At 44.4% G+C, this 27735-nt stretch overlaps 1 protein-coding gene across 3 annotated transcripts; it reads right to left on the bottom strand.

Annotated features, from left to right (window-relative positions):
* Nucleotides 1–5164: 5164 nt before the first annotated feature.
* On the bottom strand, nt 5165–26109 carry LOC139381218 (nuclear cap-binding protein subunit 3-like). 3 transcript variants are annotated; one of them, XM_071124678.1, is made up of 12 exons: nt 25922–26109; nt 16831–16933; nt 16580–16705; nt 16375–16509; nt 16014–16162; nt 15808–15916; nt 15018–15117; nt 12941–13035; nt 8718–9021; nt 8324–8517; nt 7878–8060; nt 5165–6373 (listed from the first exon to the last, which is right to left on the bottom strand). In XM_071124678.1, the coding sequence occupies exons 1-12, from the start codon at nt 26078–26080 to the stop codon at nt 6087–6089; spliced, it is 1944 nt and encodes a 647-aa protein (XP_070980779.1). In that variant the 5' UTR covers nt 26081–26109; the 3' UTR covers nt 5165–6086. The 3 variants fall into 3 exon arrangements, with proteins under 3 accessions (XP_070980779.1, XP_070980786.1, XP_070980794.1); XM_071124685.1 differs by having other exon boundaries at nt 8330–8517; nt 25922–26095; XM_071124693.1 differs by lacking the exon at nt 7878–8060 and having other exon boundaries at nt 5987–6373; nt 8330–8517; nt 25922–26095.
* Between the last annotated feature and the right edge of the window lie 1626 nt (nt 26110–27735).

The raw sequence follows: 27735 nt of genomic DNA, 5'->3' as shown, positions 1-27735 counted from the left end.
AGGTTCAATCCCTAACTTTAAATATAAATGAATCTTCACTGTTCTGTTACATGAGTGTTTATTTCCATTTGGGTTTGTTTATCTCCCCCTGCTGGCGGTTTTATATAAGCAGCTTTCCTTTCTGCATACAGTACTACAGTACTAATATGCAGTACTAGAACTACCTCTCCCGGATCCGGGTGAATTGTCATCAACTGACACTAATTAGCATAATGCAACGGACAAAAAATATTACTAGAAAATATTCATATCCATGATACACAAGTGAAATATAGTGAAACACAGCTTAGCCTTTTGTTAATCACCCTGTCATCTCAGATTTTGAAATTATGCTTTACAGCCAAAGCAAGAAATGCATTTGTGTAAGTTTATCGATAGCCTAGCATAGCATTATGTACAGCTAGCAGCAGACAACTTGGTCACGAAAATCAGAAAATCAATCAAATTAAATCGTTTACCTTTGATGAGCTTCGGATGTTTTCACTCACGAGACTCCCAGTTAGACAGCAAATGTTCATTTTGTTCCATAAAGATTATTTTTATAGCCGAAATACCTCCGTTTGTTCTTCACGTTAGGTTGAGAAATCCACCGGAAACTGCGGTCACGACAACGCAGACAAAAAAATCCAAATTATATCCATAATGTACACAGAAACATGTCAAATGTTTTTTCTAATCAATCCTCAAGGTGTTTTTCAAATATCTATTCAATAATATATCAACCGGGACAGTTGGCTTTCCACTAGGACCGGGAGTAACAATGGCCGCCTCTCTCTTTTGCGCACAAATCACTCTGAGAGCCCCCACTTGTCCACTTACGCAATGTGGTCGTTCACGCTCATTCTTCAAAATAAAAGCCTGAAACTATGTCTAAAGGCTGTAGACACCTTAGGGAAGCCATAGAAAAAGGAATCTGGTGGATATCCCTTTCAATGGGCAATAGGGATGCATAGAAACACAGGGGTTTCAAAATAAGAGTCACTTCCTGATTGGATTTTTCTCAGGCTTTCGCCTGCAATATCAGTTCTGTTATACTCACAGACAATATTTTTACAGTTTTGGAAACTTTAGAGTGTTTTCTATCCTAAGCTGCCAATTATATGCATATTCTAGCATCTGGTCCTGAGAAATAGGCTGTTTACTTTGGGAACGTTATTTTTCCAAACATAAAAATAGTGCCCCCTAGCTTCAAGAGGTTTTAATAAGTTGAGAAATAACTATAGTAGGCCTAGCCTATAGAAAGCTGATGGGATCCTCCTCTTTGTAATAGAGGATATCAACTTTTCTCACACAATTGTATAGCCTATAAAAATGTTGCTCAACATGAGCAGGGCTCTCATTAAGTGATTGATTAGATTTTAGATCACATTTGCAATGATGTCAGTGATTAAAGGGACAATAGAGTGCTGAGTACCAGACAGTTAACAAGTTTGGTAGGCTACTAATGATCATCAGCAGCATCAGAGCTTGGTGAAGCCTAATTACCATGGCTGAACGGTCATGTGGAATTTGACTGCCTTCATTTCTCGTGACCGCCGGTGTGGCGGTAATACGGTCACTGTAACAGCTCTACACGTAACTTATTCTTTAACTACTTATCTCATGTTGTGGAAGTTTATTCTGGTGAAGTTTGAAACATTTATATAATTATTTTGTAGAGATTGATGAAATAATTGTCTTAGCTATGGCTCTAATAGTTTACATGTTAGCTACACAAATTGTGTGTTGTTTTCTCACGTTAGATCATGCTAGTTTTGTATAAGAATGCATTGACCTCTTTTGGTTGTGTTAGTCAGAAGATGGATTATGTCTATGACAGTACATACTGTTCTGCATTAGCCGGCAGCATACCACCCAGCATACCACTGCTGGCTTGCTTCTGAAGCTAAGCAGGGTTGGTCCTGGTCAGTCCCTGGATGGGAGACCATATACTGCTGGAAGTGGTGTTGGAGGGCCAGTAGGAGGCTTAGAAAATATCCAATGCCCCAGGGCAGGGTGCTGTCTTTTGGATGGGACGTTAAACAGGTGTCCTGACTCTCTGAGGTCATTAAAGATCCCATGGCACTTATCGTAAGAGTAGGGGTGTTAACCCCGGTGTTCTGGCTAAATTCTCAATCTGGCCCTCAAACCATCACAGTCACCTAATCATCCATCTCCTCTTCCCTGTAACTATTCCCCAGGTTGTTGCTGTAAATGAGAATGTGTTGTCAGTCAACTTACCTGGTAAATAATAATAATGTTAAATTGCAATAGTGGCCTTTTTAGCTGCCATGATGTTGTATAATACTGTAGTTTTAAGGACTTTTGAGTAATTGTTCCCTCTTTGTCCAAGTTTCACCATTTCCCAGTCAAACCTGAGGACAAATGGATATCCTGTCTTCAGAGGTTTGATGAGGGGAATACGTTTACAGGGTATCTGCAGGTTCCATGAATTTGAATTTATGACTAATGCCACTTGCCACCTCCGCGGCCTCCGCAATGGATTAGTCTACTGAGACAGGCATGAAAGAAAATGTATATATTTGCAACTGCCTACAGCTTGTTCAATGAACCATAAAAAATGTATGAACATGCACCTGTGGAACAGTCGTTAAGACACTAACAGCTTACAGACGGTAGGCAATTAAGGTCACAGTTATGAAAACTTATGACACTAAAGAGGCCTTTCTACTGACTCTGAAAAACACCAAAAGAAAGATGCTCAGGGTCCCTGCTCATCTGCGCGAGCGTGCCTTAGGCATGCTGCAAGGAGGCATGAGGACAGCAGATGTTGCCAGGGCAATAAATTGCAATGTTCGTACTGTGAGACGTCGAAGACAGCGCTACAGGGAGACAGGATGGACAGCTGATCATCCTCGCAGTGGCAGACCACGTGTAACAACATCTGCACAGATCAGTACATCCAAACATCACACCTGCGGAACAGGTACAGGATGTCAACAACAACTGCCCGAGTTACACCAGGAATGCACAATCCCTCCATCAGTGCGCAGACTGTCCACAATACGCTGAGAGAGGCTGGACTAAGTGTTTGTAGGCCTGTTGTAAGGCAGGTCCTCACCGGACATCACTGTCCACAACTTCGCCTATGGGCACAAAACCACCATCACTGGACCAGACAGGACTGACAAAAAGTGCTCTTCACTGAAGAGTCGCGGTTTTGTCTCACCAAGGGTGATGGTAGGATTCACGTTTATCGTTGAAGGAATGAGCGTTACACCGAGCCCTGTACTCTGGAGCGGGATCGATTTGGAGGTGGAGGGTCCTGTCATGGTCTGGGGCGGTGTGTCACAGCATCATCGGACCGAGCTTGTTGTCATTGCAGGCAATCTCAACACTGTGCATTACAGAGAAGACATCCTCCTCTCTCATGTGGTACCCTTCCTGCAGGCTCATCCTGACATGACCCTCAAGCATTACAATGCCACCAGCCATACTGCTCGTTCTGTGCGTGACTTCCTGCAAGACAGGAATGTCAGTGTTCTGCCATGGCCAGCGAAGAACCCGGATCACAATCCCATTGAGCACGCCTGGGACCTGTTGGATCAGAGGGTGAGGTCTAGAGGTCGACCGATTAATTGGAATGGCCGATTTGTTTTGGGACACCAATTTGACCGATTTTTTAAATCATATTTTTTTACACCTTTATTTAACCAGGTAGGCAAGTTGAGAACAAGTTCTCCTTTACAATGAGTGTCATGTCTGGTGAGTATGCAGGCCATGGAAGAACTGGGACACTTGAAGAATTGTGTAGAGATCCTTGCGACATGGGGCCATGCATTATAATGCCGAAACATGAGGTGATGGCAGCAGATGAATGGCACGACAATGGGCCTCGTGTTCATTGTTCCGCAGCTTATGCCTGCCCATACCATAACCCTACCGCCACCATGCAGCACTCTGTTCACAACATTGACATCAGCAAACTGCTCGCCCACACGACGCAATCTGCCCAGGAGAGTTGGAACTGGGATTCATCCGTGAAGAGTACACTTCTCCAGCATGCCAGTGGCCATCAAAGGTGAGCATTTGCCCACTGAAGTCGGTTACGACACCGAACAGCAGTCAGGTTAAGACCCTGCTGAGGACGACGAGCACGCAGATGAGCTTCCCTGAGACTATTTCTGACAGTTTATGCAGAAATTCTTCAGTTGTGCAAACCCAGTTTCATCAGATGTCCTGGTGGCTGGTCTCAGACAATCTTGCAGGTGAAGAAGCCAGATGTGGTTGTCCTGGGCTGGCGTGGTTACTGGTCTAAAGTCCATTGCTTGTGTTTCTTGGCCCAAACAAGTCTCCTCTTTTTATTGGTGTCCATTAGTAGTGGTTTCTTTGTAGCAATTCGACCATGAAAGCCCGATTCACGTGGTCTCCGTTTGAACAGTTGATGTTGAGATGTGTCTGTTACTTGAACTATGTGAGCCATTTATTTGGGCTGCAATTTCTGAGGCTGGTAGCTCTCAGCAGAGGTAACTCTGGGTCTTCCTTTACTGTGGCGGTCCTCATGAGAGCCAGTTTCATCATAGCGCTTGATGGTTTGTGTGACAGCACTTGAAGAAACTTTCAAAGTTCTTGACATTTCCCAGATGACTGATCTTCATGTCTTAAAGTAACAGACTGTGGTTTCGCTTTGCTTATTTGAGCTGTTCTTGCCATTATGGTATACATCTTCTGTATACCACCCTACCTTGTCACAACCCAACTGATTGGCTCCAACACATTAAGTAAATAAATTCCACAAATTATCTTTTAACGAGGCAAACCTGTTAATTGCAATGCATTCCAGGTGACTACCTCATGAAGCTGGTTGAGAGAATGCCAAATGTGCAAAGTTGTCAAGGGGAAGGGTGGCTACTATGAAGAATCTCAAACCTATTTTGAATTGTTTAACTCTTTTGGCTACTATATGATTCCATGTGTTATTTCATCATTTTGATGTCTTCACTATTATTCTATAAATGTAGAAAATTGAAAAATAAAACCAAACTTGACTGTGTGCACACACAATAACTTCCCAACCTTAACTCTTGAACTGTTAAAGACACCAAACCAACATGTTTTAAGGCTATCCTATCAATGTTTCTTCTTGGAAAATGACCTTTAGTTGATTGTATTCAGTCAAATTACCAGGTCAAATAAAGAGTTGTCACCATTGCCAAGACAAGCAGACAGTTGTTGACATGTTTTATTTCTGCTTAGGCCTTAATGAAATCAATTCCTTTTCTGTCTGGGAATGTAAGGTCGTCCTCAAACCGGCACACTATTCCCTACATAGGGCTCTGGTCAAAAGTAGTGTACTATGGGGCTTTGAAGGATGGCACAGGCATTGAAGAATCTTCCGCCTTGAAAAACATAACAACATTGGCCATTTGCACATAAAACATTGAGACAGTACAAAACCTTTCAGTAGAGAATCGATTCATCTGGTTTAGTTGTCTCTATGGGCCAAGCCTGTGGAAGGAAATAAAATGCCACAAACTCAATATTTGTTGTTCAAAGTCACTCACACATAGATACCATAGACTGTATGATCCTGTGTCTGGTTCCACACACACAGAGAGCCAGGGAGAGCGCTCAGTATCTGGATCTTATCCTTGTCCCAGTTCTTCTGTAGTTGACATCACAGGGGCCAACAGAGACATTTATATTGCCCTTTAAATATTTGACATGACTTGAAGTGTAGGTAGGCCATCAGTAAAATGTCACAGGAACACATTTGATCAGAACACCAGTCCCATGGGCTGCAGAGATCATATGCCTCCTGTCCTGACAAACATAACTTCTCTCCACATCAGACAATTCTGTCCAGTTCTTTTGTGTTGGTACGATGGACCAGGTCACAGCGACGGGGGCCCATAAGGATCTAAACAGAGACGAGTAACTCAAGAGGAGAGCAGGTGTGGGGGTGGTCACCTTTCTGCTCTAGATGAAGGCATGACCCAATCCACACTGATCTAAACCCTCCCCCACCATTTGTATTTATTCTGCATTTCACTCACACCTCTCTTCCCCGACTCAGTTTCTATCAACACGTCTCGTTCCCCTACTCATTCTCTGCCCCCTCCCTACCCTTCCTCTCCCTCAGTCTCTCAGGAGTCTGAGTCGGACCCGTTGCTGCTCTCCCGGCTGATCTCTATCTGTAGCGAGGGCAGGTTGTCAAGCCGACTCCTCTTCATCTTGTGGGTCTGCTGTTCCTTCTGTTTGATCAAGGCCCCCCACACCTTCTGCAGTGCAGAGTCGTTCTCCTTCTCAACGTCTTCTTCTCCCCGCCCCCCCAACCTGGAGCTGGTTGATCCCGAACCCGCTCTGTGACTGGGAGGCTTCCGCTCGGGAACTTCGCCCTTATAGGAGGGGCCGAGCCTGTTCCACAGACGACCTGGAGAGGGAGGGGGTTCAATATTCATTTCTTGGTGACTGGGGGGCAGTATTGAGTAGCATATAATATGCATATAATTAGTATATTTGGATTGAAAACACACTGAAGAAGTTTCTAAAACTGTTTGAATGATGTCTGAGTGGAACAGAACTCATATGGCAGGCGAAAACTTGAGAAAAAATCCAACCAGGAAGTGGGAAATCTGAGGTTGGTCGTTTTTCAACTCATTCCCTACTGAAGACAGTAGGATATTGGTCATGTTGCACTTCCTAAGGCTTCCACTAGATGTCAACAGTCTCTAGAACCTTGTTTGATGCTTCTACTGTGAAGGAGGGCCAAATGAGAGGGGAATGAGTAAGGTGTCTGGCAGAGGGCCCCGGGCTCGTGATGCGCGTTAATGTGAAAGTTGCCTCGCGTTCCATTGCTTTTCTACAGACAAAGGAATTCTCTGGTTGGAATATTATTGAAGATATATGTTAAAAGCATCCTAAAGATTGATTCTATACTTAGTTTGACATATTTCTACGACCTGTAATATAACTTTTTGGACTTTTCGTCCGACCTTTCGGCTGGACTTGCACGTGCGTTTGGATTTGTTTACCAAATGCCCTAACAAAGGAAGGTATTTGGACATAAATTATGAACTTTATCGAACAAATCAAACATTTATTGTGGAACTGGGATTCCTGGGAGTGCATTCTGATGAAGATCATCAAAGGTAAGTGAATATTTATAATGCTAATTCTGACTGTTGACTGCACAACATGGCGGATATCTCTTTGGCTGTTTTGGTCTCTGAGCGCTGTACTCAGATTATTGCATGGTGTGCTTTTTTCGTGAAGCTTTTTTGAAATCTGACACAGCGGTTGCATTAAGGAGAAGTGGATCTATAATTCCATTATTAACAGTTGTATCTTTTAGCAATGGTTATTATGAGTATATCTGTGAATTGATGTGGCTCTCTGCAAAATCACCGGATGTTTTGGAAATACTGAACATAACACGCTAATGTAAACTGAGATTTTTGGATATAAATAGGCACTTTATCGAACAAAACATACATGCATTGTGTAACATGAAGTCCTATGAGTGTCATCTGATGAAGATCAAAGGTTAGTGATTAATTTGATGTCTATTTCTGCATTTTGTGACTCCTCTCTTTGGCTGGAAAAATGGCTAATTTTCTGTGGCTTGGTGGTGACTTAATCGTTTGTGGTGCTTTCGCTGTAAAGCCTTTTTGAAATCAGACACTGTGGCTGGATTAACAAGAATGATATCTTTAAAATGGTGTAAAATGCTTGTATGCTTGAGGAATTTTAATTGTGAGATTGTTGTTTTGAATTTGGCACCATGCACTTTCACTGGCTGTTGACGGGGTGGGACGCTACCGTCCCAAATATCCCAGAGAGGTTAAAGCACTTTCTATCAGTGTCTTTTCAACAAACCTACTGCATTATTGACTAATAGCAGTATATGGACATGTGCGTTTTTCTTCCTTATTTACTTGATTTCCTGTCTTTGGACGAATCGGGGTGGAGGCCGCGGGTGTCTTGTATTACCACGCCCAGTCGCCTGTGCACATCTGTGATCGGCTCTCGGGGAGGGGATGAGTCTCGGGAGGCGACGGGATAGGTGGAGTGTCGTCTCTCAGAAGAGTACGGCCTCTTCCCTAACCGCTGCCTCACATCTACACACACAACCCAGAACATGGTTAAATACAGCACTCAACATACACAGTGTCCGGGAACAATATTACATTGATAATGTTATTTATATTTATGTATTATTTCAGTTTATTTTTGTAAATAATTGAACACTTTTCTTATTAAAACTGCATTGTTGGTTAAGGGCTTGTAATTCAGCATTTCACTATAAGGTCTACACCTGTTGTATTCGCCACGTGACAAAAAAAAAGAGTTGATTGACTTTGGAGAGTGGTGGACAACTGACCCGTACTTCCAATGCTGGCCACAGGGTGGCGATGTTTGTGCTGGGATAGGCCACGCCTCTTCTCCTCCAATAGCTGCCTCACGTCTATCACTTTCTCCACCGCACTGCTTTTGGTCTCGCCCACCGCTCCTCCACCAATCCTGTTCCGGATGCCACTACCCCCCGAGCCGCTGTCACGCCGAACAGCAGAGTGTCTGAAAAACACAGACAGCAAATGTTTTCACTATGTTTACCTATATTAAAAGGGTCCACATTCTACACACTCACAGAAAAAGACTGTAGGCTCCTGAGGTTGGTCATGGCCTTGTCAGAATACATAGTCCTATACTGACTGTATAGTCCTGAGGTTGGTCATGGCCTTGTCAGAATACATGGTAACCCACCACTCACTGACCGTATAGTCCTGAGGTTGGTCTCGACCTCGTCTGCGTACATGGTCATCTTCATGCTCTTCTTGGGAGAGGGGGTGGAGATCATCTTGAGCTCCAAGTCATAGTCCATCTTGTCTGAGTCCGACAAGACCGAGGGGGAAGAGGGTCTTCCCAAACGACTCCACAGGGCCACCACTGGGCCCCCCACCCTCACCCTCCCTCTTTCCCCCTTCTCCTTGTACTCCACCACCCTGTCGTCTGAGTCCATGTCCTCTTCCTCATCCTCTTCTTCCTCTATTGGTTCTTCTGGCAGGTTGATCAGGTCAGCTGGAGGGGGGGGGGGGGATGAAGGAGAAAGAAGGGGAGGAAGTCAGATTAACACAGGGGATCTGGAAATTAACATTTGCACATGCAGTTGGGCCTCGTCTGTAAATGTTTGTGTGCGCGTGTTGTCACCCAAGTATATTTAGGCTGGCGTGTGAGTGTGTTGTTCCCAGGGTTGGTGTGTGTAGAGCAGTGTATTGGTAGAGCAGTACGTGTGTAGAGCAGGGTGTGTGTGTGTAGGGTGCAGGGTGTGTGGGGGGGGGTCAGGGTGTGTTCATGTGTACTTACCAGAGTGTCTGTGTGTGTGTGTGTGTGTGTGTGTGTAGGGTATGTGGGGGTCAGGGTGTGTTTATGTGTACTTACCAGAGTGTGTGTGTGTGTGTGTGTGTGTGTGTGTGTGTGTGTGTAGGGCAGTGTGTGTGTGTAGGGCAGTGTGTGTGTGTGTGTAGGGCAGTGTGTGTGTGTGTGTAGGGCAGTGTGTGTGTGTAGGGCAGTGTGTGTGTGTAGGGCAGTGTGTGTGTGTGTGTGTAGGGCAGTGTGTGTGTGTAGGGCAGTGTGTGTGTGTGTGTGTAGGGCAGTGTGTGTGTGTGTGTGTGTAGGGCAGTGTGTGTGTGTGTAAGGCAGTGTGTGTGTGTGTGTAGGGCAGTGTGTGTGTGTGTGTAGGGCAGTGTGTGTGTGTGTGTGTGTAGGGCAGTGTGTGTGTGTGTGTGTGTAGGGCAGTGTGTGTGTGTGTGTGTAGGGCAGTGTGTGTGTGTGTGTGTGTGTGTAGGGCAGTGTGTGTGTGTGTGTGTGTGTGTGTGTGTGTGTGTGTGTGTGTGTGTAGGGCAGTGTGTGTGTGTGTGTGTGTGTGTGTAGGGCAGTGTGTGTGTGTGTGTTAGGGCAGTGTGTGTGTGTGTGTGTAGGGCAGTGTGTGTGTGTGTGTGTAGGGCAGTGTGTGTGTGTGTGTAGGGCAGTGTGTGTGTGTAGGGCAGTGTGTGTGTGTGTGTGTAGGGCAGTGTGTGTGTGTGTGTGTGTGGCAGTGTGTGTGTAGGGCAGTGTGTGTGTGTGGGGCAGTGTGTGTGTGTGTGTGTGTAGGGCAGTGTGTGTGTGTGTGTGTGTGTGTGTGTGTAGGGCAGTGTGTGTGTGTGTGGTGTGTGTGTGTGTGTGGGGCAGTGTGTGTGTGTAGGGCAGTGTGTGTGTGTAGGGCAGTGTGTGTGTGTGTGTGTAGGGCAGTGTGTGTGTGTAAGGCAGTGTGTGTGTGTGTAGGGCAGTGTGTGTGTGTGTGTGTGTAGGGCAGTGTGTGTGTGTAAGGCAGTGTGTGTGTGTGTGTAGGGCAGTGTGTGTGTGTGTGTGTAGGGCAGTGTGTGTGTGTGTGTGTAGGGCAGTGTGTGTGAGTGTGTAGGGCAGTGTGTGTGTGTGTGTAGGGCAGTGTGTGTGTGTGTAGGGCAGTGTGTGTGTGTGTGTGTGTGTGTAGGGCAGTGTGTGTGTGTGTGTGTGTGTGTAGGGCAGTGTGTGTGTGTGTGTAGGGCAGTGTGTGTGTGTGTGTAGGGCAGTGTGTGTGTGTGTGTAGGGCAGTGTGTGTGTGTGTAGGGCAGTGTGTGTGTAGGGCAGTGTGTGTGTGTGTGTGTGGCAGTGTGTGTGTGTGTGTGTGTGTAGGGTAGTGTGTGTGTAGGGCAGTGTGTGTGTGTGTGTAGGGCAGTGTGTGTGTGTGTGTGTGTGTGTGTGTAGGGCAGTGTGTGTGTGTGTGTGTGTGTGTGTGTGTGTGTGTGTGTGTAGGGCAGTGTGTGTGTGTAGGGCAGTGTGTGTGTGTGTGTGTAGGGCAGTGTGTGTGTGTGTGTGTGTAGGGCAGTGTGTGTGTGTGTGTGTGTAGGGCAGTGTGTGTGTGTGTGTGTGTGTGTGTGTAGGGCAGTGTGTGTGTGTGTGTGTGTGTGTGTGTGTGTGTGTGTGTGTGTGTGTGTGTGTGGGGGCAGTGTGTGTGTGTGTAGGGCAGTGTGTGTGTGTGTGTAGGGCAGTGTGTGTGTGTGTGTGTAGGGCAGTGTGTGTGTGTGTGTGTGTGTGTGTAGGGCAGTGTGTGTGTGTGTGTGTGTGTAGGGCAGTGTGTGTGTGTGTGTGTGTGTGTGTGTAGGGCAGTGTGTGTGTGTGTAGGGCAGTGTGTGTGTGTGTGTAGGGCAGTGTGTGTGTGTGTGTAGGGCAGTGTGTGTGTGTATGTGTAGGGCAGTGTGTGTGTGTGTGTGTGGCAGTGTGTGTGTGTAGGGCAGTGTGTGTGTGTGTGTGTAGGTCAGTGTGTGTGTGTGTAGGGCAGTGTGTGTGTGTGTGTGTGTAGGGCTGTGTGTGTGTGTGTGGGGCAGTGTGTGTGTGTGTGTGTGTGTGTGTAGGGCAGTGTGTGTGTGTAGGGCAGTGTGTGTGTGTGTGTGTGTAGGGCAGTGTGTGTGTGTGTGTGTGTGTGTGTGTGTGTGTAGGGCAGTGTGTGTGTGTGTGTGTGTGTGTGTGTGTAGGGCAGTGTGTAGGGCAGTGTGTGTGTGTGTGTGTGTGTAGGACAGTGTGTGTGTGTGTGTGTAGGGCAGTGTGTGTGTGTGTGTGTAGGGCAGTGTGTGTGTGTGTGTGTAGGGCAGTGTGTGTGTGTGTGTGTAGGGCAGTGTGTGTGTGTGTGTAGGGCAGTGTGTGTGTGTAGGGCAGTGTGTGTGTGTAGGGCAGTGTGTGTGTGTGTGTGTGTGTGTGTGTGTAGGGCAGTGTGTGTGTGTGTGTGTGTGTGTGTAGGGCAGTGTGTGTGTGTGTGTGTGTGTGTGTGTGTGTGTGTAGGGCAGTGTGTGTGTGTGTGTGTGTGTGTGTAGGGCAGTGTGTGTGTGTGTGTGTGTGTGTGTGTGTGTGTGTGTGTGTGTGTAGGGCAGTGTGTGTGTGTGTGTGTGTGTGTGTGTGTGTGTAGGGCAGTGTGTGTGTGTGTGTGTGTGTGTGTGTGTGTGTGTGTGTGTGTGTGTGTGTGTGTGTATAGGGCAGTGTGTAGGGCAGTGTGTGTGTGTGTGTGTGTGTGTGTAGGGCAGTGTGTGTGTGTGTGTGTGTGTGTGTGTGTGTGTGTAGGGCAGTGTGTGTGTGTGTGTGTGTGTAGGGCAGTGTGTGTGTGTGTGTAGGGCAGTGTGTGTGTGTGTGTGTAGGGCAGTGTGTGTGTGTGTGTGTAGGGCAGTGTGTGTGTGTAGGGCAGTGTGTGTAGGGCAGTGTGTGTGTGTAGGGCAGTGTGTGTGTGTGTGTGTGTGTGTGTAGGGCAGTGTGTGTGTGTGTGTGTGTGTGTAGGGCAGTGTGTGTGTGTGTGTGTGTGTGTGTGTGTGTGTGTAGGGCAGTGTGTGTGTGTGTGTGGGCAGAGTGTGTGTGTGTGTGTGTGTGTGTAGGGCAGTGTGTGTGTGTGTGTGTGTGTAGGGCAGTGTGTGTGTGTGTGTGTGTGTGTGTGTGTGTAGGGCAGTGTGTGTGTAGAGCAGTGTGTGTGTAGAGCAGTGTGTGTAGAGCAGTGTGTGTGTAGAGCAGTGTGTGTGTAGGGCAGTGTGTGTGTGTGTGTGTAGGGCAGTGTGTGTGTGTAGGGCAGTGTGTGTAGGGCAGTGTGTGTGTGTAGGGCAGTGTGTGTGTGTGTGTGTGTGTGTGTAGGGCAGTGTGTGTGTGTGTGTGTGTGTGTGTGTGTGTAGGGCAGTGTGTGTGTGTGTGTGGGCAGAGTGTGTGTGTGTGTGTGTGTGTGTAGGGCAGTGTGTGTGTGTGTGTGTGTGTGTGTGTGTGTAGGGCAGTGTGTGTGTGTGTGTGTGTGTGTGTGTGTGTAGGGCAGTGTGTGTGTAGAGCAGTGTGTGTGTAGAGCAGTGTGTGTGTAGAGCAGTGTATGTGTAGAGCAGTGTGTGTGTAGAGCAGTGTGTGTGTAGAGCAGTGTGTGTGTAGAGCAGTGTGTGTGTAGAGCAGTGTGTGTACTTACCAGAGTGGCTGTGTTTGTAGGGTGGTGTGTCCCCCATGCTGTCCCCTATGAGGGGTTTCTTGCTCACAATTCTGCGTGTGTGATACCGTCTCTTCCTGCAGAAGGTGACAGACATTAGCAACAAACATACCCACTCATATACTTCACACAGCAGTCTATACCTCACCTAGTACCCACCCTATCTATACCGTCTATACCTTACACAGTACAGTCTATACCTCACCTAATACCCACCCTATACCTTCTATACCTTACACAGCACAGTCTATACCTCACCTAGTACCCACCCTATACGTCACACAGTACAGTCTATACCTCACCTAGTACCTGCCCTATACCTTCTATACTTCACACAGTACAGTCTATACCTCACCTAGTATCCACCCTATATCTTCAACTTCTAACCTAACCACATCCACTTAACCTTCTAGTCCAGGGATATTCAAATATTTCCCTACAGGGTCCAGAGTACTGCTGGTTTTCTGTTCTGTTCTGTTTAGATCAGTCTCTGATTAGAGGGAAGAATTAAAGCACTGGAACTGGCTACCAAGTCCAGTTATACATTTGGGGATTCTAGACTAACCAGCATGTCCAGCATTGTGATAGAAGTGGAAATAAACTGAAAAAAGACAGAAAAATAGATAAGTAGAGAAAGTGAGTGATGGGAGAATAAAAGGGAAAGAGAATGATTTCTGTTGTGTTCAAGACGTGGATGACAAACAAATGTTCAGGGATGCAAACCTGTGAGGTCCCAAAAAGGTGACACCTCTTTCTTCTTCACTGAAAACATCCCTGCTCGGGGGAAATGCAGGTTAACTAATTAAACAACATGATCTCCATGATCAGTCTGGGTGTAAAATAAATAGTGGTTCATGTGAACCTAACTCAATCCAATGTTATTTGTTGCCTAGATTTTACTGCAAATGACACTCAAGTCTTGAGAAAAAAAAACAATGCACTAATATTACAGTTACCATGCCAGCCTTTATAATAGAACACTTCTGACCACACACACATGTAAATATTGCACTTGGGAAAAAAACATCTTAAAGTAGAAATAGAATGAAACAAACAGGCATTCTCTTGCTGCTCTATTATAGTGGCCACTATAGTAGACATTGATCAAGTGCACAAGGCTACATGTGTGCAAAAATAACATTCACTGAGTAAAACATTTAATAATAATCCCCCCTCACTCATACAAAAGTTTCGAGGTCGAGAGCCGTGCGCCCTCAGAAACACAACCCAGCCAAGCTGCACCAATGTGTCGGAGGAAACACTGTACACCTGGCGACTGGTTGTCTCTTCTCTCTTCAGTCGCGCACTGATTCTGTAACTAGCAAACTGGTTCTCTTCAGTCGTGAGCTGATTCTGTAACTAGCAAACTGGTTCTCTTCAGTCGTGAGCTGATTCTGTAACTAGCAAACTGGTTCTCTTCAGTCGCGCACTGATTCTGTAACTAGCAAACTGGTTGTCTCTTCTCTCTTCAGTCACGCGCTGATTCTGTAACTAGCAAACTGGTTGTCTCTTCTCTCTTCAGTCGCGTGAATGATTGGCTGAGCCTTGGATAGAGCCAGCATCACTCGTTCGCTTACAAACGCGCATCACTCGTACGCTTACAAACGCGCATCACTCGGTCGCTTACAGCCAGGGGTGATCCAAAGCACCCCCCCCCCCCACTAAACTTTCCTCATCGGATCTACACGATTCACGTAGGTCACCTATTTTGGATTTAAAACGGCGAAATTCAGCCGAAAGGTGACTAGTTTGCATCCCTGAATGTTAGCAATGTTGACCTAGTATTTTTCTGATAGAGGGAAAGTGCAGACAAAGAAAAAGTTAAAGATGGTGTCATGTCAGGAAATAGTGAGCAAAAAGACAAAGGAGGACCATGTACAACAGTGTAGCAGCATATGAGTTCCAGTCAGCCATGGTGGTGACTGTCTGGTGGCGGCTGCCATGATGGCTTAGCACACCACTGTATCGCCATGGAGACGCACCACAGGGTCATCTGGTGTGCCTATCCAGCAAGTATGAATGAATGTTGAAGTAAGGAAGTAGGTGTGTGTGTGGTTACCAGGAGTTGCTGAGGATGCCCCTCATGCCTCCGTAGTTGGGGTTGCCGTACTTCATGTAATATCTGCTCTTCCTCGCAGCACCCATCTCCTTCTTATCATCTGAACACACAGTGAGAGAAACATTGTACCAGAATCCTAATCTTACCACTCCTTCAGACGTCAAATACAACTTCAAATTCTTAAGAAGAAACTAATACTTATGACTTATAAATGTTGCTAGCTTGGTGTCCAAAGCCTTTGTTTGTAGTGTGTATACGTCTTGTGAGCGTGTCTGTACAGTACCAGTCAAAAGTTTGGACACACCTACTCATTCAAGGATTTTTATTTGACCATCCTACTCCTCTGTAGCAGAGGTAACTCTTTCTCTTCCTTTCCTGTGGCAGTTTCATCATGGTGCTTGATGGATTTTGCAACTGTACTTGAAGAAACCTTCCGGATTGACTGACCTTCATGTCTTAAAGTAATGATAGACTGTTATTTCTCTTTGCTTATTTGAGCTGTTCTTGCCATAATATGGACCTGGTCTTTTACCAAATAGGGCTATCTTCTATACCACCCCTACCTTGTCACAACACAACTGATTGGCTCAAACTCATTAAAGAAAGAAATGACACAAATTAACTTTAAACAAGGCACACCTGTTAATTGAAATGCATTCCAGGTGACCTCATGAAGCTGGTTGAGAGAATGCATGTATGCATGTTATGTATGTATGCATGCATGCATGCATGTTATTTATGTACGTTATGTATGCATGCATGCATGCATGCATGTATGCAAGCATCTCACCGTGAGTGGCCAACCTCAGGAAGAGTCTGTTGCCCTTGAAGGGTTTGGTGGCTGGACGTAGGTCATTCCGGAGCAGTGACTCAATCTCTGCCTGGGACAGCAGGTCCACCTGAAACACACAGGTAAACAACATGCAGCATTTCCACACACACAGGTTACTAACATGCAATGTTTTCCACAGAAAATGGTCTGGCATACAGTTTTACCTGGGTGGTCTCAGGCTCTGTTTTCTCCTCAGTCTCTCCCTCGCTGGCTTTTCCCTCACTCTCCTCACGGTTCTCTTTCACCGGCTCTTTTTGCTCCTCCTCCACCTCTCCATCATCATCATCATCATCATCATCGGATTGCCCTCGAGCTGAGAGAATGGCAGGCAAATTTCAGTGACAAAACACATCAAGTACATGCTTCATATGACTGACCACACAAGCACCACATCGCAGTTCTGACCATTAACACAGAATTACCCACTATATCTGATCATAAAACATAGACACTGAACATTGGAACAAGGACACACACACACACTGGACAGTACATGAACAAGCGCACACACGCGCCGAACAGTACCCTTGCTCTCCTGGGTGGGATCACCAAGTTCTTTGGTGTCGCCTGTCTCTTTGGTAACCACCTCTGGGTCAGGCACGTGGCTGATGTTGATCAGAGCCCGGGTGGAAGTGACATCATCCAGCCACACCACGTTACCTAGGAAACCATATTTAATGACATGTTAAAACAGCCCATTTGTTGTCAGTTGCCGCTGTGTGTTACTCACAGGAGGCGTCGTCGATCCACTCAATGTGTGCTGGAGGGTACTCCTTAAAGTAGCCAAACACATCCTGGGTGCTCATATCATCCACACCCGCCACATGCAACGCCTCCAGGCGCAAGTTAGGGATGGCTGAGAAAGAGAGAGTGTATTCAGTATGTGAATAAGTGTGAAAGTGATTAAAAAAAAGCCAGCTAAGTCTATTTGCGTGTACTTTTCTTCATTTTGTCTCTATCCAGCGCTGTGTGTATATGTACCTTTCTTCATGGTGTCTCTGTCTAGTACCACAATCTGGGCTGGGTTGGCCTGTGCACAGAAGTGGAAACTTTCTGTGCTCTTCTCCGTCCTCTCAATGGCATCCTAGAAACACAAAGTCAAGAAAGGCAAGACGCGTTATGGCAGTTAAAGTTTGACTGTTGGTTTAGCCTCATCTTTCAATGATGGAACTAGTATTCATGCAAATGTTTGCCAGATCACTTTCAGGTGTGGTCAAGTACTGAAATTCATGTTGCATAATTACACAATCTGAATAGTTCCACGCCTGATATCGGTGTACATTCCTTTTGTTGTTGTACGTGCCCTTTTAATGTTGCACACTTCCTTCTGCATTCCCCCATATAAACGTCACCTGCCCCCATTACCTCATCCCTGTCTACTGTACCCATGTGGAAGAGGTAGGTTACTGTCACATTGTCCCAGAAGTCATAATCAATCCTATGTTAAGACACTTATAAAATGAATTTATATGGTCTCTGACAGGGCATTATAAAAATGGTCTCCCACCATTGTGATATGTATGCATTTGTTATTTATTCACTTTTTTATCTTGTAAAGTGTCTGTTCCTACTGTACATGTTAGCTAGCTACTGTAGGTTACATGTCATCATTGGGCTTGCTTGGCTATTCATGTCCCCCTTCCGTGTGAATTTGTACTTTGCAGAGGTCAGCATAGGCCTATACTGTACATTCACATTTCATACTGTACATTGAGTTTGCATTATACTGTACTGTTATGTGAAATGAGATTGTTATACTGGGCCCAGACTACTGTACCCATGTGGAAGAGAGGTGTTGGCATATAAGGGCATTACAGAATTTGTTTATGGAAGTTTTTCCTGTAATTATCAGAAAATAAAACAGATCCAAATGCAATATAGAGGCAATCTACACCGGTCACACTTGGTGCAGTGTCCATTCAGATCTGCATGATCGCCACTGAACCCATTGTGCAAATCTATGCACCAGAGGAACAGCGCACTTAGGCACGAAGCAGAGACATTCAATACTTGTGTTCACTAACACAAAAAAGGGTTGAGCTACTGTGTCAAGAGATATTTTATCACTGCAGACATTCTCAGTTTCATTTAGAATGTTTATGCATACTGAACATAGATTTCCACGTGTGGAGGAGGAATAACATGGATTTCCACATGTGGAGGAGGAATAACTTGCTTCTAGCTAGCAAACATGGATTTCCACGTGTGAAGGAGGAATAACATGCTGCTAGCTAGCTAACATGGATTTCCACATGTGGTGGAGGAATAACATGCTGCTAGCTAACATGGATTTCCACATGTGGTGGAGGAATAACATGCTGCTAGCTAGCTAACATGGATTTCCACGTGTGGAGGAGGAATAACATGCTGCTAGCTAGCTGACATGGATTTCCACATGTGGTGGAGGAATAACTTGCTGCTAGTTAGCTAACATGGATTTCCACGTGTGGAGGAGGAATAACTTGCTGCTAGCTAGCTAACATGGATTTCCACGTATGGAAGAGGAATAACTTGCTGCTAGCTAACATGGATTTCCACGTATGGAAGAGGAATAACTTGCTGCTAGCTAACGTGGATTTCCACGTGTGGTGGAGGAATAACTTGCTGCTAGCTAGCTGACATGGATTTCCACGTGTGGTGGAGGAATAACATGCTGCTAGCTAGCTGACATGGATTTCCACATGTGGTGGAGGAATAACTTGCTGCTAGTTAGCTAACATGGATTTCCACGTGTGGAGGAGGAATACCTTGCTGCTAGCTAGCTAACATGGATTTCCACATGTGGTGGAGGAATAACATGCTGCTAGCTAGCTAACATGGAATTCCACGTGTGGTGGAGGAATAACATGCTGCTAGCTAGCTAACATGGATTTCCACGTGTGGTGGAGGAATAACATGCTGCTAGCTAGCTGACATGGATTTCCACATGTGGTGGAGGAATAACTTGCTGCTAGCTAGCTGACATGGATTTCCACATGTGGTGGAGGAATAACATGCTGCTAACTAGCTAACATGATTTCCACGTGTGGTGGAGGAATAACTTGCTGCTAGCTAGCTGACATGGATTTCCACGTGTGGTGGAGGAATAACTTGCTGCTAGCTAGCTAACATGGATTTCCACGTGTGGAGGAGGAATAACTTGCTGCTAGCTAGCTAATGTGGATTTCCACGTGTGGTGGAGGAATAACTTGCTGCTAGCTAGCTAACGTGGATTTCCACGTGTGGTGGAGGAATAACTTGCTGCTAGCTAGCTAACGTGGATTTCCACGTGTGGTGGAGGAATAACTTGCTGCTAGCTAGCTAACATGGATTTACACTTGTGGTGGAGGAATAACATGCTGCTAGCTAGCTAACATGGATTTCCACATGTGGAGGAGGAATCACTTGCTGCTAGCTAGCTAACATGGATTTCCACATGTGGAGGAGGAATAACTTGCTGCTAGCTAACATGGATTTCCACGTGTGGTGGAGGAATAACAATGCTAGCTAGCTAACATGGACTCCACGTGTGGTGGAGGAATAACATGGATTTCCACGTGTGGTGGAGGAATCACTTGCTGCTAGCTAGCTAACATGGATTTCCACATCTGGTGGAGGAATCACTTGCTGCTAGCTAACTAACATGGATTTCCACGTGTGGAGGAGGAATAACTTGCTGCTAGATAGCTAACATGGATTTCCACATATGGTGGAAGAATAACATGCATCTGTTGTTGCTACACCTTATTCAAAAGATTAGCCAGCTGGCGAGACTATGGCTGGTTCAGGAGCAGCATTTATCATAAGGATTTAGGGGGGAAAAAAATGTTTGCCCATAGAAATAGAAAGAATAAGATTAAGCTGAGTTTAAATGTATTTGGCTAATGTGTACATAAACTTCCGACTTCAACTGTATATGGGGCATACAACAATCTCAGCTCTGTAGACTTTTCTGTGAAGAGACAGAATCAATAGATCATTTATTCTGGTATTGCCCCTATGTAGCTTGTTTCTGGTCACAGGTTTAGAAATGGTTAAAAAAATACAAATCACAACACACACTTAAAAATAAAAACAGACATACAGTGGGGCATAAAAGTATTTAGTCAGTCACCAATTGTGCAAGTTCTCCCACTTAAAAAGATGAGGCCTGTAATTTTCATCATAGGTACACTTCAACTATGACAGACAAAATGAGGGGAAAAAATCCAGAAAATCAAATTGTAGGATTTTTAATGAATTTATTTGCAAATTATGGTGGAAAATAAGTATTTGGTCAATAACAAAAGTCTCTCAATACTTTGTTATATACCCTTTGTTGGCAATGACAGAGGTCAAACGTTTTCTGTAAATCTTCACAAGGTTTTCGCACACTGTTGTTGGTATTATGGCCCATTCCTCCATGCAGATCTCCTCTAGAGCAGATGTTTTGGGGCTGTTGCTGGGCAACACGGACTTTCAACTCCCTCTAAAGATTTATGAGTTTGAGATCTGGAAACTGGCCAGGCCACTCCAGGACCGTGAAATGCTTCTTACGAAGCCACTCCTTCGTTGCCCGGGCGGTGTGTTTGGGATCAGTCATGCTGAAAGACCCAGCTAACGTTTCGTCTTCAATGCCCTTGCTGATGGAAGGAGGTTTTCACTCAATCTCACGATACATGGCCCCATTCATTCTTTCCTTTACACGGATCAGTCATCCTGGTCCCTTTGCAGAAAAACAGCCCCAAAGCATGATGTTTCCACCCCCATGCTTCACAGTAGATATGGTGTTCTTTGGATGCAACACAGCATTCTTTGTCCTCCAAACACAACGAGTTGAGTTTTTACCAAAAAGTTATATTTTGGTTTCACCAATCTTCTTTTGGATCATCCAAATGCTCTCTAGCAAACTTCAGACGGGCCTGGACATGTACTTGCTTAAGCAGGGGGACACGTCTGGCACTGCAGGATTTGAGTCCCTGGCGGCGTAGTGTGTTACTGATGGTATGCTTTGTTACTTTGGTCCCAGCTCTCTGCAGGTCATTCACTAGGTCCCCCCGTGTGGTTCTGGGATTTTTGCTCACCGTTCTTGTGATCATTTTGACCACACGAGGTGAGATCTTGCTTGGAGCCCCAGATCGAGGAAGATTATCAGTGGTCTTGTATGTCTTCCATTTCCTAATAATTGCTCCCACAGTAGATTTCTTCAAACCAAGCTGCTTACCTATTGCAGATTCAGTCTTCCCAGCCTGGTGCAGGTCTACAATTTTGTTTCTGGTGTCCTTTGACAGCTCTTTGGTCTTGGCCATAGTGGAGTTTGGAGTGTGACTGTTTGAGGTTGTGGACAGGTGTCTTTTTTATACTGATAACAAGTTCAAACAGGTGCCATTAATACAGGTAACGAGTGGAGGACAGAGGAGCCTCTACAGGTCTGTGAGAGCCTGATATCTTGCTTGTTTGTAGGTGACCAAATGCTTATTTTCCACCATAATTTGCTAATAAATTCATTAAAAATCCTACAATGTGATTTTCTTCTCTCATTTTTTCTGTCATTGTTGAAGTGTACCTATGATGAAAATTACAGGCCTCTCTCATCTTTTTAAGTGGGAGAACTTGCACAATTGGTGGCTGACTAAATACTTTTTGCCCCACTGTACCTATATCTCCACCTATAGGAAGCAATGGGAAGACCTCAGACTTCCATGAGTACATTTGAACTTTCAGCAATTGTTTACAGCATTGCATGCTGCGCAAACGTACATTATTAGAAATAATATGTTATCCCGATTAAAATGGTGCATAACTTCAAAACATCAAAATATATACCTTGAGATACTTGGCGAAATAGACATGTCCCCATTTCCGCAAAACAATGGCTGTATGAAAGTTCTAAGAGCAGCCTTATTTAACCAGCATATGATTTGTCTACCACCATTTGCCTTTTTGTAGTTTGTAGTCTAGCGGTTAAGGGCATTAACCAAATGGTGGCAGGTTCAATCCCCCAAGCAGACTAGGTGAAAAATCTGTCATTATACCATTGAGCAAGGCACTTAACCCGAATTGCTCTAGTAAGTCACTGTGGACGAGAGTGTCTGCTAAATGACAAGAATGTTAAATGTAAACTAGGCCTCTCTGTGAAAGCGTGGCAATAACCGATGACATGGCAGGCAGCAAACTCCGGAAAACGAACTGCTCCGCAAAGCAAAGGCTCTTTTGAGAGCTACCAGATTTATAGACGTATAAATAGTATGGTGTTTTTGGTTAATGTCGGTTTCATTGTTATGCTATAAATTGTTATTTTAAGGTTGTAAGTGATCAACTTAATTATAAAATGTTATATTTTGCAATTCTGAGTAATTACTACTTTAGTAAGAATATACACTATTCAGTATTACTGCAATTGCTAAATAATTCCAATAGATTGCAACCTAAGATCTCAAATTAAATTTCAGAAGAAAACTCTGCGGAAGTTTTTTTCCCCCATCCAGTTCCACACTGCTAACTCAAGACATAGGACTGAAAACTATTTACCTATTACTTTGTAATATGATGATTCATGTTTATTACTACCCGTTTTCATATTATACTTGAGTACTATAACTATTATCACTAATCATGAACATTAATTCAGTCACCCCTGGTCAACAACAACACATTTTCATAGTACATTCATTGTTAAATTCATCAACCAGCCGCTCTGCCTTCTCGGACAAGTAGCCATCTCAACAAGCTCCGCCAAAAGCTTGTGCCGTCAACGGCAGCGAGCACTCTGCCTTCTCGCTGAAACGAGGGGCATGTTGAGGTAAATTTGTTAACCACAAGGGTTGCATGATGTCATTTCTTGGCTGGCTGTGGAAGATGCACGCTTATGTATTTTATATTCAGACGCTGTTCATTCACACGGTCACGTGAGATATTAAGATGATTTCATAATGCATGTATATGTAACAGTATAGCTTCCGTTCCTCTCCTCACCCCTACCTGGGCTCGAACCAGGGAACCTCTGCACACATCTACAACTGCCCACGAAGCATCGTTACCCATCGCTCCACAAAATCCGTGGGCCATGCAGAGCAAGGGAAACAACTACTTCAAGGTCTCAGAGCGAGTGACGTCACCGATTGAAATGCTATTAGCGCACGCCCGCTAACTAGCTAGTCATTTCACATCGGTTACACTCACCCCCCTTTTGACCACCACCTTTTCCGCAGCAACCAGTGATCCGGGTCAACAGCATCAATGTAACAGTTTTGCTTCCGTCCCTCTCCTCACCCCTACCTGGGCTCGAACCAGAGACCCGCTGCACACAAACAACAGCCACATTCGAAGCATCATTACCCATCGATCCATAAAAGCTGCAGCAGAGCAAGGGGAACCACTACTTCAAGGTCTCGGAGCGAGTGACGTCACCGATTGAAACGCTATTAGCGCGCACCCCGCTAACTAGCTAGCCATTTCACATCAGTTACATATACTAACTAGGGTTGAGGTTAGCACATTTGACTAGTAACTCTTTGGCTGAGGTTTAATACCTGCTATAGTTATCTTTTTGCTCTCCCAAAAGCAACACAGGCCTAATACGAGATTATACACACATAAAGTAATGAGTGACCATTTACAAAATCATGGAACATTGGTTGCATGCTGTTTTATGTCAATCATATTGCTGCTTGTACCCTTAACCGATGCTTCAGGGTCTTTTATTTAACTAGGAAATTTAACAAACAAATTGTTATTTTCAATGACAGTCTAGCCTGGCCAAACCATAACGCAGACAACGCTGTGCCAATTGTAGGCTGCCCTATGGGACTCCCGACCATGGCCAATTTTGATACAGCCTGGAATCGAACCAGGGTCTGTAGTGATGCCTTAAGCACTGAGAAGAAGTGCCTTAGACCACAATGCCACTCGGGAGCTGCCATCTATTGGAAATAGTTAGCCATTAAAAGTTATTCATTCACAAAGACATTGGTGAGGCAGCTAAAACATGAAGTGTATTTTTCTTATTCATTCCTGAGATCAGTCGATCTAACCTGCCCCACACCAATTAATGGACTTTCACATAGAGGTTACTAGATCACATTTGAAAAATGTCAAATAAAATGTGGTTTGTTAATCAAGTGTTCTGCCTTGCAATAATAAATATCATAAAATAACTAAACAGCAAAATGATTACCTTGGATTTAAAAAATGTTTTTTTAAAATGCTATTTAGTCATATAAATGGTATTAACAACTTCTAAAAGTGTTCTAGGCTACCCTAGAATTAGGGTTAAGGCTAAAATAGGTTATACCTAAGGTTATGTTTAGGGTTTTTAAGGCAAAAAAAACAGTGGGTTTATAGCTCAAACCAAATGGATAGGTCTAGCTAGCTCATAGTTGCTACCTCAGATTGAGCCTAGCAAGTGTTGTTTAATGAGGTACCTGCAGAAGGCTTATCAAAGTAATGAAGTGGGTTACCTGACACATATCAAATTACCCTGCAGCCATTTAGGAACAACAAATCGTCAAAAAAATAAAAAGGCTATTCTTAATTAAACAATATATTCTGGCTGTTTAAAATCAGCCACATCTTGAAAAAGAGGACAGCGTTTTGTTCTGATTTTTCTGAGAAAATAAATAAATAAATAAATAAATATATAGTTACCCATGACCAGACAATGTTTAACATTTGATGCATCCCTAGCATCGTGAGTCACCGCAACATGTAACCAGGCGAACGGTGAGCTCACTCATGAAGTAGCCGTAACCTTGTTAATAATAAGTTACCACGGGTCAGCCGTCAAGGTTAACGCTGGCAGGTTACATTGCTCACAATGGCAATGCTGGTATTGTGACGTAAAACAATGGGCTGGGAATAGAATGTTCAGAAGGCCAGTTGGTGACACGGTGCTAACAAGAGCTGGCAGGGTGAAAAATGCCCTAAAATAAGACCTGTTTTTTTCACGATTACTTCAAAACTACCAATCAACTAAGATGTGTTTTCGAATACCCATACTTGCATAATGTATACTACATACTTAATTGAGTATATACTACTAGTTCATTTTCGTACACTAAACGAACGGTATCGTTTCAGTTGAGTATACTAGAAGTTGATGTTACTATGCAACCTATTGCTAGCATAACAAATGACTAGCTAAACATTTGACGGTTTCGGGTGTGTTCATAAATTCAATCTGGAGTGCCAGAGTGCGCTCTGGGTGTTCGGAAATCCAGAGCGTTGCCAGATTGAATTTACGAATGGGCAATCTGGAGTGCCAGAGTGCGCTCTGGGCGTTCCTAAATCCAGAGCATTGCCAGATTATACACTGGCAGGGTGAAGGGAGGAATGAATGATTTTTAAATGGACCGCCCTTGCCCGGAAATTCACTCGTTCATCCCGCAACGATTGTGTTGTTTTCAGCCACCGGTAGCTTGTGGGTGCTTTATATGCGCCACAGTCAATTATGATTACTTATATTAATAATTATATAGTTAATGTACGCCTACTGTATGATAGCTAATTCATTTGCTAGCTAACTAAACGTTAGCCTGCCTAGCTACTTCTGAAGAAGGAAAATGGTCATTTTTACTTACACTTGTATGTTGACTCCACATTGACGTTCAAATTAAGTTTTGGCGGACATCTCTTAGCAGATGTACAACAATCCTTGCGAATTGAATTATGGGGCGTTCAATGCCCCGAAGTGAACATAATTGTGCACTTGCAAACTACACTGAAAACGAGGGCTGAAGGTTTAAATTGCAAACTTCCCTTGCTTGGCTAATCATTTGGACCGACTACAAATATAATTATATATAATATCATTATTATTATTATTATTATAACAAAATATAATAATCAGAAAATGTGTCCAGCCTAGTTCGTCATAAAATATGTAAAGTTAACGTTAGTTTGCTACCGCTAAAAATCAACAAGTATACTGTAGCTTGCTAGTTGGCTGCTAGCTAAAAACATGGGTACTGAAAGTGAGGATATTGCCTAGTTACAGTGGCTAGCGTTATCTACTTGGCCGTCTTGCTACAGTAGCTCATTGAGCTCCCCAATAACCAGACACTATCCTCAGGCCCAGAAGGTACGCGAGCCCGCGGCCTCGTAAAACTTTACTCACCGGCAGCACTTCATTCAAGGACCGGTTAACGGGGATGTCTTCTGCCTCGAGTTCGCCCTCCTCCACCTCCATCGGTTCAAATTCGCGGGCATCTCGATCTGAATCCGACTCTGAGCAGTCTGACTTCACCGAAACCCGTAGGCTGCGTACTGCGGCCATGATGCGAGCGAAACAGGAACTAATGCCCCGTTTACGTCGTGACGTACTTCATTACGCCGTGCGTCGTCTTCACGGAGTCTCGTAGCAAAGCTTTGCTTAATTAACCCTGTGAGCGTAGCGTTATTAACGAAAGATTGAGTTCTTCTTCGGTGAGGTTTATCAGCGGTTGGCATCCAACGTTATGGTGCATTACTTGCCTAGTTAAATAAAGGTTACATAAATAAAATTACCGCCACCTACTGTACTCAGTGTGAGGAGACCGTCCCTCCTCAGATATCACATTTATTTTGGGAGATTGTAAAATATATTTTAATTCAAGACAGGATAAATATATTGTTTCAGGTGATAATAAACATGTTTTATTTAGTTACTTTTTCCTCAACTTTATATCAAGTCAAGCTAGATTGCACTGCAGAGCAACTAGCTCTTTAGAAGCAAATATATTTTTTAACTACCCAAGATAGACCATATCCTGTCATTTCCAATGGGAGGCAAGTGAGCTGAGTAGATGGGATCAAGTGTGGAGATGTGTTTTTCAAAGTCGCATTTATTGGTCTATCAGATGTCAGTCAGATGGCTTAGTTACTTAAATTAAATAAATCGTCATCATATTCAAATGAAGCTCAAATGAGATGCAGATGTTGGACTGGACTGAGATTTGGAGAAGAGAAGAGTCTTGAAGGAGTTCCCACATATGCTTAACACTTTTTGGCTGCTTTTCTTTCACTCTGCGGTCCAACTCAACCCAAACCATCTCAATTGGGTTGAGGTCGAGTGATTGTGTAGGCCAGATCATCTGATGCAGCACTCCATCACTCTTCTTCTTGGTCAAATTGCCCTTACACAGCCTGGAGGTGTCCTGTCCGATTGAAAAACAAATGATAGTGGGACTAAGTGCAAACCAGATGGGATGGCGTATCGCTGCAGAATGCTGTGGTAGCCATGCTTGTTAAGTGTGCCTTGAATTGTAAATAAATCACTGACAGTGTCACCAGCAAAGCACCCCCACACCATCACACCTCCTCCAGTGCTTCATGGTGGGAACCACACATGCGGAGGTCATCCGTTCACCTACTCTGCGTCTCACAAAGACACGGCTGTTGGAACCAAAAATCTCAAATTTGGACTCATCAGACCAAAGGACAGATTTCCACTGGTCTAATTTCCATTGCTCGTGTTTCTTGGCCCAAGCAAGTAATCTTCTTATTGGTGTCCTTTATCCTTTAGTAGTGGAATCTTTGCAGCAATTCGACCATGAAGGCCTGATTCATGCAGTCTCCTCTGAACAGTTGATTTTGAGATATGTCTGTTACTTGAACTCTGTGAAGCATTTATTTGGGCTGCAATTTCGGAGGCTGGTAACTCTAATGAAGTTATCCTCTGCAGCAGAGGCAGTGGCGATTTTAGCATGTAAATCTTGGTGGGGCAACAAACAAAAAAAGGCTAAATTAATAGGTGAAAATAAACAAAATTATTAGGGTGAGGCACATTGAACGCCGTTTGGGTCTTTGTGTGTCAAAAAAAAGATACACATCATAACACTATTTGACGCGTTAAATAAGCTTTTAATTTCACACGTCAAATAACACAATTCTATTATAGAATGTTGTGTGTGCTGAATTTGCACGTGCAAGCCAAGCACCCACATGGGTAGG

This window comes from Oncorhynchus clarkii, chromosome 2 (genome assembly GCF_045791955.1).
Source record: "Oncorhynchus clarkii lewisi isolate Uvic-CL-2024 chromosome 2, UVic_Ocla_1.0, whole genome shotgun sequence".
In the NCBI taxonomy this organism is placed as follows: Eukaryota; Metazoa; Chordata; class Actinopteri; order Salmoniformes; family Salmonidae; genus Oncorhynchus; species Oncorhynchus clarkii.
Note: the sequence above shows the minus strand (reverse complement) of the source record. Positions and strands in the feature narration are given on the sequence as shown.

Coding starts and splice junctions, on each gene's coding strand:
- LOC139381218 (XM_071124678.1), bottom strand. CDS start 26,080: ATGGCCGCAGTACGCAGCCTACGGGTTTCGGTGAAGTCAGACTGCTCA. Junction 16,706..16,830: donor CAGAGACACCATGAAGAAAG/GTACATATACAC, acceptor TCTCTTTCTCAG/CCATCCCTAACTTGCGCCTG. Junction 15,917..16,013: donor CAGAGCCTGAGACCACCCAG/GTAAAACTGTAT, acceptor TGTGTGTTTCAG/GTGGACCTGCTGTCCCAGGC.